Source organism: Gossypium arboreum, chromosome 13, assembly GCF_025698485.1.
Source record: "Gossypium arboreum isolate Shixiya-1 chromosome 13, ASM2569848v2, whole genome shotgun sequence".
Classification (NCBI taxonomy): Eukaryota; Viridiplantae; Streptophyta; class Magnoliopsida; order Malvales; family Malvaceae; genus Gossypium; species Gossypium arboreum.
In genome coordinates, this window is record NC_069082.1 from 2,874,962 (window position 1) to 2,889,404 (window position 14,443).

General features: G+C 28.2%; 2 protein-coding genes across 2 annotated transcripts; both read right to left on the reverse strand.

Annotated features, from left to right (window-relative positions):
- Nucleotides 1-4,156: 4,156 nt before the first annotated feature.
- Nucleotides 4,157-6,029, reverse strand: LOC108462387 (probable S-adenosylmethionine-dependent methyltransferase At5g37990). The gene is made up of 3 exons (XM_017762337.2): nt 5,907-6,029; nt 4,855-5,517; nt 4,157-4,736 (listed from the first exon to the last, which is right to left on the reverse strand). Exons 1-3 carry the CDS (start codon nt 6,027-6,029, stop codon nt 4,398-4,400), a joined length of 1,125 nt encoding a protein of 374 aa, XP_017617826.1. The 3' UTR covers nt 4,157-4,397.
- A 2,619-nt stretch (nt 6,030-8,648) lies between these two features.
- On the reverse strand, nt 8,649-11,418 carry LOC108462386 (loganic acid O-methyltransferase-like). Its single transcript, XM_017762336.2, has 2 exons — nt 11,178-11,418; nt 8,649-9,951 (listed from the first exon to the last, which is right to left on the reverse strand). The coding sequence occupies exons 1-2, from the start codon at nt 11,313-11,315 to the stop codon at nt 8,950-8,952; spliced, it is 1,140 nt and encodes a 379-aa protein (XP_017617825.1). The 5' UTR covers nt 11,316-11,418; the 3' UTR covers nt 8,649-8,949.
- Between the last annotated feature and the right edge of the window lie 3,025 nt (nt 11,419-14,443).

The window sequence follows — 14,443 nt, forward strand, 5'->3', positions numbered from 1 at the left end:
TAACAGTAGAAGGTTTAAAATATGTGTAATTGAAAAGTCAAAAGCTCTTAATTTTCTTTTATATTGTCGGCTTACAATTAGAATCCACAAGAGATCCTCGGCTGCCGAAATTTATGGAATTGGTCGCCCGCATCTGATCCATGCGATGCAGTCCCTTCTAAGTCTAGTTTAGCCAAGTTTTTGAAAATTATTTTTGAGAAGTATTTTTAGAAAGTTTAGTTTAAGATTTGACCGCTTAGTATTATTGTTAAAAAATATTTTGTGAAATTAAATGTCTATTTTAGACATATTATTATCAAGTAATAAATATGTATTTAAAATAATATTTAAATTAGTTTGTATTATTATATTTTAGTAAGAATATAAAAAATATTATAACTTGTTGTTAATATTTTAATATATTAAATATAAATTTTAAATATTTATAAAATTTAATTAGAATATATAAACTATATTTTAAATATTTAAATATAACCATTAAATATTTTTAATTAGATATTAACACATTTGTATTGTTTTAAAAATATTTTTTATTTTAATTAATAATTTTAACATATTTGTAATTAAGCACCAATAAAAAAAAGAAAGAAAAGTACTGTATTATTAGAAGAGTGGAAAATTAATTAAGCATTAAAAGTGCTTTTGGGAGAGGAAAAATTAAAAATTTTAGCTTCACCTCTCCAGAAGTGTTTTTCAAAAGTGCTTGTAAAAGTTAAATATTTTAATCAAAAGCAATTTGTTTAGCATATCTTTTCTTCCAAAAGTGCTTTTGGAGTCAAAAATGCTTTTTTAAGCACTACTAAATAAGCCACTAGTTATCTCTACACTATCAAACCCTCGACTAGGCTTAATTTAGATGGGCGGTGCATTTACTTTTGGTGAGGTTAAAAACAACGGTGATAGTAAATTTAATTATTGTAGCAATGAGATTGGAAATAATGATGAGGTGTGTGTTTGGATTTAAACGCACCTGTAACGGTGAGATAAGAATAAAAAATGATTATTAAAAATATTAGATTAAAAATCTATTCTTTATTGGACTTGAATAAGAACAATATAGTGGGAAATTAGCTTTCCACTATACGTGCTATTTTCCCACTAGTAGCTTTAGCTCCAGTTTAAAACGAAACCAGTAATGAGATGAGAATTTTTAACCACACCTCATTGTTAGATATCCAAATATCAAAACAATGCAATGAAAAATAATATTCTCTCAATATTTCATCTCACCATGCCTTATTTTGCATCTAAAGAGAGCGTACATTGGAATCACGAATTAATGAGGTATTAATTTAATTAGAAATTGATGAAATATATAACAACCCAATTTTCAATGGTATTAGAAATAGTGATTCGAGATCATTAAATCCGATAAGTGAGTTCAAAAATTTTAATAATTATAATTTATGAGTTAAGTGTGATTTTAGAAGTATTTTTGAACTAGTGAATTTTGTGAATTAAAAGAAATTATTAAGTAAATGGGGTCAAAAACAAGGTATCGAGACCTCAAATTCATAAACCGAGCCATAAATATTTTTAGAAATATTTATGGAGTGTCATTGAGTTAGTATTAAAGTTTCGTTAGAAAATTTTAATGCTTTGATAGTTAATTAATTAAATAGGACTAAATTGAAAAAGGTGCAAAATTTGTTAAATTATGAGTAAATAGCTTAAGTATTTAAAAAGAGGGATTCAAAGAGCAATTAGACCTAAAGGATAATGGCTGGACGGTTTGGGTATGAAATAAGCAAGAAAACAATGTGAACAAGGTGCAGAATTGGAAATAGCATAAAAGTTAGTAGTTAAAAATGATGTAATTGAAAAATCTAGACATTTCTTCATCTTTTCTCAGCCAAAAACGCCATAGAAGGTCTCCTAAGCTGGTTTTTCATATTTTTTCACCATGTGACTTCAATTCTTACTTTTTCTTAGTAAGTTTTATGTTTTGTGACTTTTACAATTAGGTCCACCTATTAAATTCATTAGTTTTTGATTCTATGAATGATTTTGAAAGTTACCATGAGTGTGTACTGAAAGATTATGATGAATTATCATATATTTGAAGCTTTAATTTCATTATAAGTGATTTTAGTAGAAATTGATTTTTAGGATTAATTGTGAAAAAGCTAGGAATTGGAGTTTTGTACTGAAATTATGAATATCAAAGACTTTATAATAGCCTAAAATTATTAGATAATGTGTTATTTGAGGAAAATTTAGTTCAATTAAAGTGTTAATTCAGTAGGGACTAAATTGTAAAAAGTATAACTTTTGGGGTAAAAGTGTAATTTTGAATATTAAAGGGCATAAATTGCGAAGTGAATTAGTATTAAATTAGATGCTAATGAATGGAATAATTTATATTATAGATAGAGAATCCGAAGATAAATGCAGAAAAGAGAAAATATCAAACTAGTCCCTGAATTTTTACAAATTCTACTGATTGGCCCAGGTAAGTTCATATGGCTAAATTTAATGAATTTTTATGAAAATTTCCTGAATGCTATGGTATGTTATTGTATATGAATGTTATTAAACTGAGATAATTGTGAAAATATGAATGTTTGAATAAAAGTTCTAATTTAGTGGAACATTGGATTGAGTACTTTCGTTCAGTGACTCATACGCATTGACGGAAAAGACCATAGTTGGACCATGACAATATGTGATTTGTGGTTTCCGTATAAGATTATATCTGGGATATGGAATCGGTATGATATGTGATTTCCGTATAAGACCATAGCTGGGCTATGGCATCGGTATGATATGTAATTTCCGTATAAGACCATAGTTGGGCTATGGCATTGGTGTGATACGTGATTCCCGTATAGATGATGGATCTAACTAGACATGCTCATGGGTCAAGTTACTCGGTCTTACCTGAAGGCCCGTCCGAAAAATGAGTTTGGGCAAAAAAATAAGACTTGTTTAAAAAAGGGTTGAGCCTCGGGTAAGGCCTTTTTTGCCCGAGCCTGGCTCGGCCCAAATTCACAAAATGGCAAAAAAAATATGCTATTTTTTTGTTGTTTTAATGCTATTTTCTTATTGTTTTCTCCCTATTTTGCTACCATTTCACTATTATGTTATTATTATTTTATTGTTATTATTTGGATATTGTATAACACTTGTTTTATTGTTAATTTTGTTATTATTTTAGAGGCATTTGCTTGTTAAGTTCCATCTATATTAGTGTTATTTAACTATACATATTTTTAAAATTTATTTTCAATTTGTTGAAAAATATTCATTTTAATATTTTTAGTATTTTGATATATTATATATATTTAAAATTATATAAAAACTAATGTAAAAAATTAATACGGCCGAGTTGAGCTGGGCTTGAATTTTAGCATTTTTATCCGAGTTGAGTTTAGGTAAAATTTTAGACCCATTTTTTGAGCTAAGCCCGGGCCTAGCTAACGAGTTTAAATTTTTGGTTGGGCCTAGATTGGCTAATGAAGACCTCTCAATATAACCTATATTACAAAGGAAAAGAAGAAAAATGATTAGGTAAGTTTGTACATTCGTAAATACGCCGATGTTTTGCTTTATAGCAAGCACAATATAACAACCAAATAGCAAGCACAATATAACAACCAAACACTTGATACAGTAAAATCTATCTTTTACATGAAGCATACCAAATGGGTCAGTAATGCTTAAATACTTAACCCTACCACCTTAATTTGCATTATTTCATTTTCATAAAAGTACTAACTACCCATGTTTTAGTTCATTAGAAGTTAAATGTTTGAAATTAATGAGATAAACTAACATTTAGTCCCTAAAGTTGGTAATTTTTTTCACTTTGGTTTTAACATTTTTTTGTCCACATTAATCTCAAAATTTAGTAGTTTTTCTCGATTTAATTCTTAAACTTGAATTTTGTTAAAATATGATAATATGATATTATGAGATTGTATCACGATAATCGCTGATTAAATCTTAATTTTTTTAAAATATACATGACACTCTCATAGTGCCATGTCATCATACATTAATGGAATACAAATTTAAGGATCAAATCGAGAAAATTATCAAATTTCGGGACTAAATATTAATTTATCCCGGATTAATAATTCTGAACTTTTATTTATACATATAATAATTAAAACATATTATTTTGCTCAAGATTAGGTTAACCTACTCCGATTAATAAAACTGATATCAGAAAATGACATACAGAAAAGAAACCCAGAAAATGGGATTCTAATTATTATAGATCCAAACCATCAGAGAACAAACTTGCTCATTCATACCAGCAATCTATCCAAGCAAAGTACAAATTTATGCTTTAAGAAAATAATCCAAGAAACCTGAATCTTATTAAACATGTTTGCATGCAAGATAGAGTCTTTTCTGATAGCATCGTTACGATATCGAAATGAAGCGTTGATTTATTTACGTTTTAAAATGGCAAATAGCTGAAGTCCATCCCTGTAACATGATTCCAATTGCTGAGAAATGTCTGATAGTTTTAGGACAAGGTGATCGAACAATTCATCAATGGATTTGCTGGGAAAATGATTGCTGAACATTCCCTCCATAGCAGCCCTTACATGTTTCACAAAGACGGGGATGTCAATGGGACCTTTTAGCCATGGTGCAGGGTTCATCAGTTCTATCACTTCTATGCTGAATAGTCCGTTTCTTTCGACCCCCTCAATGAATTCCCCGGGAGGGCAAGCATATATAGGCAGGTTGAATGCATCCACGTCAGCTTCACTGATGGATCCCTGTAATACATAGATATATGCACAACGATAAACATGGATGACAGAGAGGATGACGATGATTTTGATAGAATTTCTAGTATATATATTGGGGTCGAAAGACAAAAAGGTATTTACTTACGGTTTTCACCATGTCCATGAGGATGGAACCCATGCAATCGAACATTATACCGTTCACAACTTGAGAATAAGGCATCCCATCTGGAATACTTGACCCAACAATCACAATCATCCCTCCCGACACCATCTCTCGACCTCTGGCACTCAAGAAATTGTCTAAATCCTCAGCGAACTGCGTCGCATACGCCATTAAAACTTCAGGTGGAGCACTGGTGTAGTGAATCTTGCCTTTGTTCCACGCCGGAGAACGCTCGTCTCGCAGCTCCTTCGGCAACCGAGAAAGCCAATGCAACGAATACGAGCAATGGGCTAAATGGAGTGATGATTTGGGCAATACTTGGTTATGGAAAGAACCAGGAACGGAAGCTACAAGGTATTGCTTGTCTTGTGGGAGATACGTGAAGAGGGTATTGAAATCGTTTGTGAATTGGTCGTTGAAAATCACTTGAAATTCAGGCATCTGAGAAGATGTAGGACACTGAGATATGTACTTTTTCTTTACGATTTGGAGCAAATCTTGCATGGAATTTATTGTGTTTGATCCAACCCCACATCCAAAATCTGCGACACGAAATATGTTTGATGTTGAAGAGAGGGTTTCCACATCAAGGTTCTTCATAATTGCATCTTCAATTTTTTTGGTCACAATATTTACCGATAATCTCTGCAAAATTGGATTTATTTTAATAAAATATCGAATATAAGGACTTTGTTTAAATGAGTTTTTCTTTTCTTTATGATAAAATATAATACAAGTCATTAGTTGAGAAATTTACACATTAAATGTGTAAATTTAACAGATTAATGTGATCATAAAATATTTATCATAACTATTTTGAAGAAAGTGAACACACGACTAATAGACCATAATTTAACCTTAATTTATATCGTTTTTAAAGTAAATTAATCCAAATGAAGCATTAATCATTCATTTACATAAAAAAAACATCATTAATTATGAAATCTACCCATATGAAAAGTGTGAATTTAATCACGAAAATTTCTCTACTTTATTTTCTTTTATAATATTAACTTCGAAATGAAGTTTTGCACCTGGTAGGAGGAGTTGTTGGAGTAGCTATTAGTTCCATGTCCGCCAATGACCTGTGCCGTTGAATTCGCTGATGCCTTGTCATTGTTCTTCTTTGCGAGTGAATCGGACACCAGAGTTGCCATTCCCTCTGCTAATTTTGTATGTATTTAGATCACTTAAGCAAAAGATTGAGCAATTGTAATTACCTTTGCATCTATCTATATAAATGGTAGAGGAGTATGTGAACACCATATGTGCATGGGATATGTATGGAAATTATTATTATTTAAAAATTTTTAATGTTAAATGTCGTACAATTAAACAAATCAAATCAAATGTTTGATTCGTAGGTCCAAAGTGATGCTAATAGATAAAGACATGGAAGTGGATATGTAGTTCAAGGGTTACTTAATGTCATTTCAGTTTTAATTTTTTGATATAATACTTAGAATTACTTATAGTACTTCTTCAACTCATAAATAAAAAAATAATAAGCTTCAGCATACTCGAACCCATACCCTCTTACATTGACAACAATACTCTAAAAAATATTATTTCTTCCGTTGTAACAAATCAATGATATGTTATGCATGAATTTGAATTAAGGACCACATTATATATTAATTGAAACATGAGTAAGATTATTAAATTTGCAATCAGTTTGATTAAACATCATGTTCCATGATATTGACATCCATATGGATCGATTCGGTTGTCAAATGCATATTTATTAATTTAAAAAAAAATTAACGAAAGAAAACCTTCAAATAAAGATTAAATAATGTTTGATTAATGTAGCGCCAAAATTATGGTACTTTATCTTCACTAAATAAATGGAAGGTTTATGGTTGTGGTCCTTGAGTTTTGATTTCCTATCTTTAAAATTATAAAAAAGTATAATAGTTTTTTTGGCCCTTCAACTTTATTAAAAAGAAAAAAGGGTCCCTTTTAGTTTTTGAATTTGTATCCTGTGTCTAATTACCTCAAAATGGATAGAGAATTTAGCGTTTGTTAATTTTTCTATGTTGATGATACATCAACATTTAATTAATTTTAAAAAATAATTTTTATATTTTTTGAATCTTTTAAAATTTTAAAAATGATTAAATGTTGACGTGTTATCCACATGACAATCTAAGTTTATGCAATGTCAATAGAGTTAACAAAACGTTGGTGATTTGATAAAAGACACAAGTTTAAGAGCTAAAAGATGAAAAATTAAATAAATAGCTAAAATAAATTTTTTATAAATTTTAAAACCAAATAAATTATTATGCCATTATAAAATAAAATAAAAATATAAAGAGAGGTTAGATAGGTTTTGTTGATTAATTTCCAAAGGCTTATGGGTGTGGTCCTTGCATTGATTAAAACAAAATTTTTGAGCAAATAATTTAATTAAAAGAATAATAATTAGTAATTAATATATAAAGAGAGAAAAGGAGGATAATTATTGGATCGTGGAAAATTTTATTTCACAAGTAGAGTCTAGATTTTGTATTCTTTATTTAATTTTTTATAATTGAATGATTAGAATAGGTTGCTTACGATTGAGGGTAAATTATTAGAATAATTATTTCTGTTTATCTCAGATTATATTTTAGTCACTTATGTTTAAAATATTACGTTTTAGTCATTTACGTTAATGTGTTGTAACATTTTAGTTACTGAACTGTTAATTGTTATTAACAATGTAAAGGTAAATTGACGTGGCATGTCAAATCATCAATTCAAATAAAAATTTTAGGTTAAATTATACAATTGGTCTCCATATTTTTTTCGTTTTGAGCAATTTAATTTTTTTCTTTTATATTGTTTTAACTCTTTTTTTTTTTAATTTTCCAATCTCTTCTGCTTCTCTCTTTGTTTTCCCCTCTTCTCAATCTCTTTTAATGTAGTTTTTCTATATTTTCTATTTGTTAAAACTAGTCCCTATACTTTTATTTTTCTTGAACAATTTAATTTTTTCTTTTTATTTCTTTATTTTCCTTTTCTTCTTCCCCTTTAGTTTTAACAAATGGAAAACATAGAAAACCTACATTAAAAAATATGGAGAAGGGAGGAAAGCAGAGGAAGAAGTAGAAGAGAATTGAAAAAAAAAAAAGAAAGTTAAAAGAACATAAAAGAAACAAATTAAATTGCTCAAAACAAAAAAATATGGGGACCAATTGTATAATTTGACCTAAAATTTTTGTTTAAAATGATGATTTAACGTGCCACTTTAGTTTATCGTTACACTGTTAACGACAATTAACGGTTCAGTGACTAAAATGTTACAGCGTGTTAACGTAAGTGACTAAAACGTAACATTTCAACCATAAATGACTAAAATGTAATTTGTGATAAATAAAAGTGACTATTTTTAAATCTCAAACTTCCATACTTACAACATACTACTCTTGTCATTGGATCAAAAAGTTGTTGGCCTATTTTTAAATTTTTTAAATACGAAGAGAGACATATTTTAATATTTTTACCAAAAATATTATCATACTACACAACATATCTTTGATTATTGAATGAACAATGGTGGTTATGATATTTAGGATAAATTATATTTTGTTTTGGTCATTCAACTAAAATAATTATAATTTGGTTATTAACTTTTGAGATTAGTTTTATTTTTGTCATCGAAAATTAAATAACTAATGAATGATGATGTAATAATTTTTAATGGTGAAGTATTATACAATACAAAGAAAACAATATGAATATGCAAATATATATAATATGAATAAAAATATAATAAAATAAATACATGATTATCAAATCTAATCTTGAACATTAAGATTCATTAAATTAAACTTGAGTTAAAAATGCCTTTCAACGCACTCAAACTCACATTCTCCTGCGTTGGCTACAATGCCTATACTAATTGAGCTAAAACTTAATCCGCACATAAATTAAAAATTATAAATGAAACTACTTTAAAAATCAAAGTAAAAATAAATGGAAATTGAAATGAAAATTAAAACTCAAATTTAGATAATTAGAAATGAGCCCCAACTGATTATCGAAATCAACTAAGAATAATGGAATCCCAGTATGTATGACCAGCACCTTTTATTTTCGAATTAAAACGACGAGTAGCTGAGTTCGATCCTTATACCCTGATTCCACTTGTTCAGTAAACATAAAGAGTTTTTTGGTCAATCGATCAAACATTTCGTCGATAATATCAGGGCTGAAATGTTTGATGAACATTCCCTCCATTGCTGCCCTAACATGAATGACCCAAGCTTTTATATCAACTTGACCATCTACCAAAGAAGCAGGATTTGTTAACTCCAACATCTCGATGCTAAAATGCCCATTTTTTTCCACCACTGAGGCCATCTCGGCCGGCGACGGAGTATATATGGGCAAGTTAAAGGAATCCACTTCATCTTCACTTATCAGTCCCTCATTCGCCATATCCATGAAGGTTGATGCCATAAAATCATACATTAAACTAGCGGCCAGTTGAGAATAAGGCATTTCATTGGGAAGTCCTGGCATGATGATGGTCATCATACCCCCAGTCACAATCTCCATTTCTCTAGCACACAAAAATTCCTCCATGTCCTTAGCGAATTGAGATGCATAAGCTTGGACAACTTCGTTGGGTGCATTGGTGTAGTGAATCCTCCCTTTGTTCCATGCACCACAATTCTTGTCTAATAACTCTTCTGGTACCTTGGAAAGCCAGTGGAGAGCATACGAGCAGTGCACAAAATGGATGGAGGATTCGGGGAATAATCGGCGGTGAAACGAGCCCGGCACACCTGCTGCGTAATACGGCCTTTCCCGAGGGAGTGATGTGAAGAGTGTGTTGAAATCGTTGGAGGGTTGGTCATTGAAAAGTACTAGGAATTGGAGTGTTGTGTTGGATTGTGGGCATTGGAGAGTGTACTTTTGTTGTATGAAGTGTATAACATCTTGCATGGCGTCGAAGGTGTTTGGTCCAACCGCACATCCCAAATCTGCAATGTAAATTGTGTTGGATGTAGAAGAGAGTTTTTCCACATCAAGCTTCATTGTAATTGCTCCCTTAATTCTTCCCTTAACCACATTTGCAGCTAATCTCTGCCAATTTGGAACACTTTTCAATAGTCTAGGATTAAAGGTAGAGAATGGAAATGAAATCTTAGAATGAATACATTGCATTGATTGGTTTCCAACCAAGATGTAGTAGTCATCCTAGGAAATGGGAAATTGTAGAATGTAAGTGGTCCATGATACTAATCAAGGATTAATGTAATATAGACATCATTATTAAGTTTTAATATCTAATAAATCATTTTTACCAAAATCAAGAAAAAGTAACACATTGATTATTCATGTAGGACCTAAATTAGCATGAGAAAGAATATTGCATTAACTCGTACAACTGCTTTGGCTTCTCGAAATCATCATTCTAACAAAATAAAACTTTTTTGTAATCACTAACGAATAAAATAAAAGATTTTACGAAAAATATTTTTATAATTTTTGTGTTTGTTTTATGAAAAATGACTTATAAATTAAACTAAAATAAATTATTTTTCTTGTAAAATGACTTATCCTTCTAAAAAGGGTATATCATTTTTGAAGAAGAGTTTCTCTATAGATAATTTTATTTTATATAAAAATCCAATTAAATCAAGCTTAATATTATTATATTGATAATAAATTTTATATTTTTTTTAAAATTTAAATTTATTAAAATAATTTATTATTTTAATAAATTATTTAATATTCAATTTTATTTTAATAATAAATTTAAATAATATTCAATACTAATATTTTAATAATAAATATTTATTAAAATTATAAATATATTAATAATAAATGTTTTGTAGTATAAAGGTTAAAATATGTCATAAGTCTATATACTCTTCACAAATCTACAATTCAGTCTTTGTACTTTTATTTTTAAGAATTTAGTCCTCTACTAATTTATGTATTTTTTTATTGAAAGCAAATTTTATGGAATACTTTCAAGAAATTTATCAAACAATAGAAAATATTTTACACAGATTCATCCAAACACAAAAAAAAATATTAACTTTTACAAAAAAATAAATTATTTTTCAGAAATTATTTTCCCATAGCTATTTTAAGTGAAACACATGCAACCTAGTTCCCATTTAAAAGCAATACGTTGATTAGTTCTCATCTGCTGATCTGCAAATGAAGTGCAAACCCGTGAAGGGTGTATCAGCTTTCAAGGTTAAAAAAAATACAGATTTATCATGATTTTAGACCAGCTTCGAGTAGGCAATGGTTGCATCATTTATGGTGAATATATATATTTAATGAAAGAGAGAGACCTGAAAGTAGGAATTTCTGGTATAGCTGTACGTGCCATCGCCGCCGTTCACATGGAGTGAATCTGGAAGTGGCCGTCTTACGGTTTCACCGCCACCGCCAATGATGAGTAGGGATGGTTCAGGGGCTACCTCTGCCATGAGTACTGTAGTTTATAGTGAGCGTTGATTGAGCAAAGTTTAGTGAGATTTGTTTCCATTATATAGAAGTAGGGGAGAAAATTAGATGTCGTGCTACCATATGCATGCTAGCTACCATCATGGAGGAACCAATACTATATTGATTTTTTTAAAACATTAATGCTCTAATTAATTAACATTAAAACAAGCAAAAGTATAATCAAATTATTAATTCATGAGAATCTATTCAGCACTCAATATTTACGATGTATGAAATTGAGATATCATAATTTGTATTCCTTTAATATAAACATGTTAAAATATTATTAAATTATTAAAAAGAACCTAATTTTATATAAATTTTTTTCTCATGTACCATTGACAAATGAGGTATTTTTGTTTTCTTTTTTTTATAAATGGGTGCATTAATGGCTCTGGTCCTGCACCATTGTACGGTCAACCCTTAGCTATCTAGCTAGGGTTTTCTTTTTCTTTTTATGGTCCATAATATTCGAGATATATATGTACCAAATATAAATCGAGATATAGAAGCTGCTTGATCTCTCATGTGGAGGCAATGTGTAGTGCAACTTAAAAGAGATAATATATAATATATATATTAGACTTATTTGGTGATTATCTTTTTTGACCTAGTACTTGAATTTATATTTTATTAATTAGATTAGTATTTTTACAATAATATCATTAATTTATGTTGACATAACACTACTAGTTAATCTGGTGATGTCACATAACAACATCTCGTGACAAATATAAATTAAAAAATTAAAATATATAAATATATATAAATTAATTAAAAAGATATATTTTTACATCAAGAATAAACTTAGACAATCAATTATCCACATAGAGATAATTCCAAATGTGTTTCGGTAATTTTATATATTTTATTTTTTATAAAACAATAATTTTTAAGGTTATTTTATTTTTAAAATATATAAAATATAAACTTATGAATTTATAAAAAATTTAAAGTATATAAAATCCTATAATATATATTGGTAAATGTTTATAATATATATTTATAATATGTGCTCATAAATTTATAATATAAAATTTTAAATATATTTTTGCGTAAGCCATTATAATAATTTTATAATAATATATATAATTTTTTATAATTTTTATAATATTATTTTTATAAATGTACTCGCTTTTATGTATCTATATGCATTATAGGTTTTATATATTTAGATATTTTAATAAATTTATAATTTATAATTTTATATATTTTTCAAAATAATAATAACTTAAAATTAATGTTTTATAATTTTTAAAATATATAAAATTACTAAAACACATTTAGAAGGAACCTAAACAAACAAGTATTTTTTTTAATTTATGTTTGTTACATCTCATACGGGATTGGCTAGCCATGTTACGTCAGCACAAACTAACAATGTTAGTGTGGAGGTACCAACAACCTGATTAACAGAATACAAATTCAAGGACTAGCTAAGTTCAAAAAAATAAAACCAACTAAAAATAGATGGACAAGTTCAGGAGTCATAATATATATTAACCCAAAAATATAATAAAGATATTATAAATACAAAAGATTCCAAATTTGATTTTTTTAATCAAATGAATTACTTCACCCATGAAAATAATAAAGATTTTTTTTTTTTGTGAATTATAAAAGGAGAATAAAACCCTAACGATAACGCGACTAGCGCGACTCAAACTCAAACCATACATGAAATGATAAACATCTTAACTATCATACCAACACACGGGTTCAAAAATAATAAATATTTTCTTATTGCTTTCTGATTCCTTTCTTTTTCATGTAAGATGAAAAGCAACCTTTATAGAAAAAGTGAAAAAAAAAAAGAAAAAAAAAGAGAGGGTAATTAAAGAAGAATTTATACCCAAAAAACAAAGAAGAAGGACCTAGCTAGAAAAAAAGTAATAATAGTACAAAAGATTCTAAATAAAAGCATCTACTTCATAAAAAAAATAACATAGAATTCTAGTGGTGCATAATCGGGTTCAATCTTTACATGATGCATGCATAAGTAAAGTCAAAAAATTCTCTTTTTTTTTTTTTTTTTTTCAACTTTAATTTATCTGGTGGTAACCAATAGGTAAACTGTTGCCATGTTCTTCAGGAATATGGCCAACTGTTCATTAACATTTTAATAAACCCTAAACCCTATATATCGACCCTAGCTAGCTATAAGCTAGGCATATAAAAATATATAGCTATTTATATTCTAGGGTTACAACTTTCACTAATATTGATGTATTAAAAGATTCATCTCTATGTAAACAATGAAAAGTCCTTTAGAGATGATAATTTTTTGCTATCAACTATGGCTCTTGCCGTTGCTAAACATCATTAGGTTAAATTACTTTATAAGTCCCTATATTATAGGTTGAAAAGTAAATTTTTTTTATACGATATTAGTTCGAAAGCCCACACCAAATAGGTGTATGATAAAATATTTAATCATCGCTTAATTCAAGTCAAGACAATTTAATTATTGTATATTTACTCTAAAGCGAATATGTAAAATTGTAAATAACACTAAGGTTGAATGTAAAAGAAAATACTGATCGAGTATTGTGACTCTTAAATAAGATTTTATTAGTAAATTGACCCTTAATTATGTATTCGATCTTTATTTTGGTTCTTAAATTTTTTTTTCAGAAGTGTTACTTAAATTATCAATTTTGTCTCATTTTATTAAAAAAGTGTACAATATCCAATAAAATTTTGACACGTGTCATGTTCTTATTAATTAACTCATTTTGGGTAAACTAAAATAAAACACTAAATTTGACAAGAAGAGTTAAATGAGTAATGTGGGTGTTTTTTTTATTTTTAAAATTTTTAATATTATCAATCTACTTAACCAAATATATACGATACAAGTTTTAAACTGAGAGATAGTTTAAATTTTATCATTTCAATTAAAACTTCATTTATTTTTTACATTAATTTTTTTATAAATACAATTTTTCTCACATAATATATGATTGGGAAATCAATAGTGCAAAATTTAGATTGATAATGGCAATAAGAATGATCGCAAAGCAATAAGAAAAAGAAAATAAGAACACGCAGATTTTACGTGAAAATTTTTTATCGAGAAAAACCATCGGCAGACAAAGAGAAATTCACT

What these genes read in the sequence shown, in the direction of transcription:
- LOC108462387 (XM_017762337.2), bottom strand. Translation starts at nt 6,029, where the DNA reads ATGGCAACTCTGGTGTCCGATTCACTCGCAAAGAAGAACAATGACAAG. An exon ending in CCAACAACTCCTCCTACCAG is followed by an intron (nt 5,518 to 5,906) that starts GTGCAAAACTTC and finishes CCAATTTTGCAG; the next exon opens with AGATTATCGGTAAATATTGT. An exon ending in TCATGGACATGGTGAAAACC is followed by an intron (nt 4,737 to 4,854) that starts GTAAGTAAATAC and finishes TATGTATTACAG; the next exon opens with GGATCCATCAGTGAAGCTGA.
- LOC108462386 (XM_017762336.2), bottom strand. Translation starts at nt 11,315, where the DNA reads ATGGCAGAGGTAGCCCCTGAACCATCCCTACTCATCATTGGCGGTGGC. An exon ending in CCAGAAATTCCTACTTTCAG is followed by an intron (nt 9,952 to 11,177) that starts GTCTCTCTCTTT and finishes CCAAATTGGCAG; the next exon opens with AGATTAGCTGCAAATGTGGT.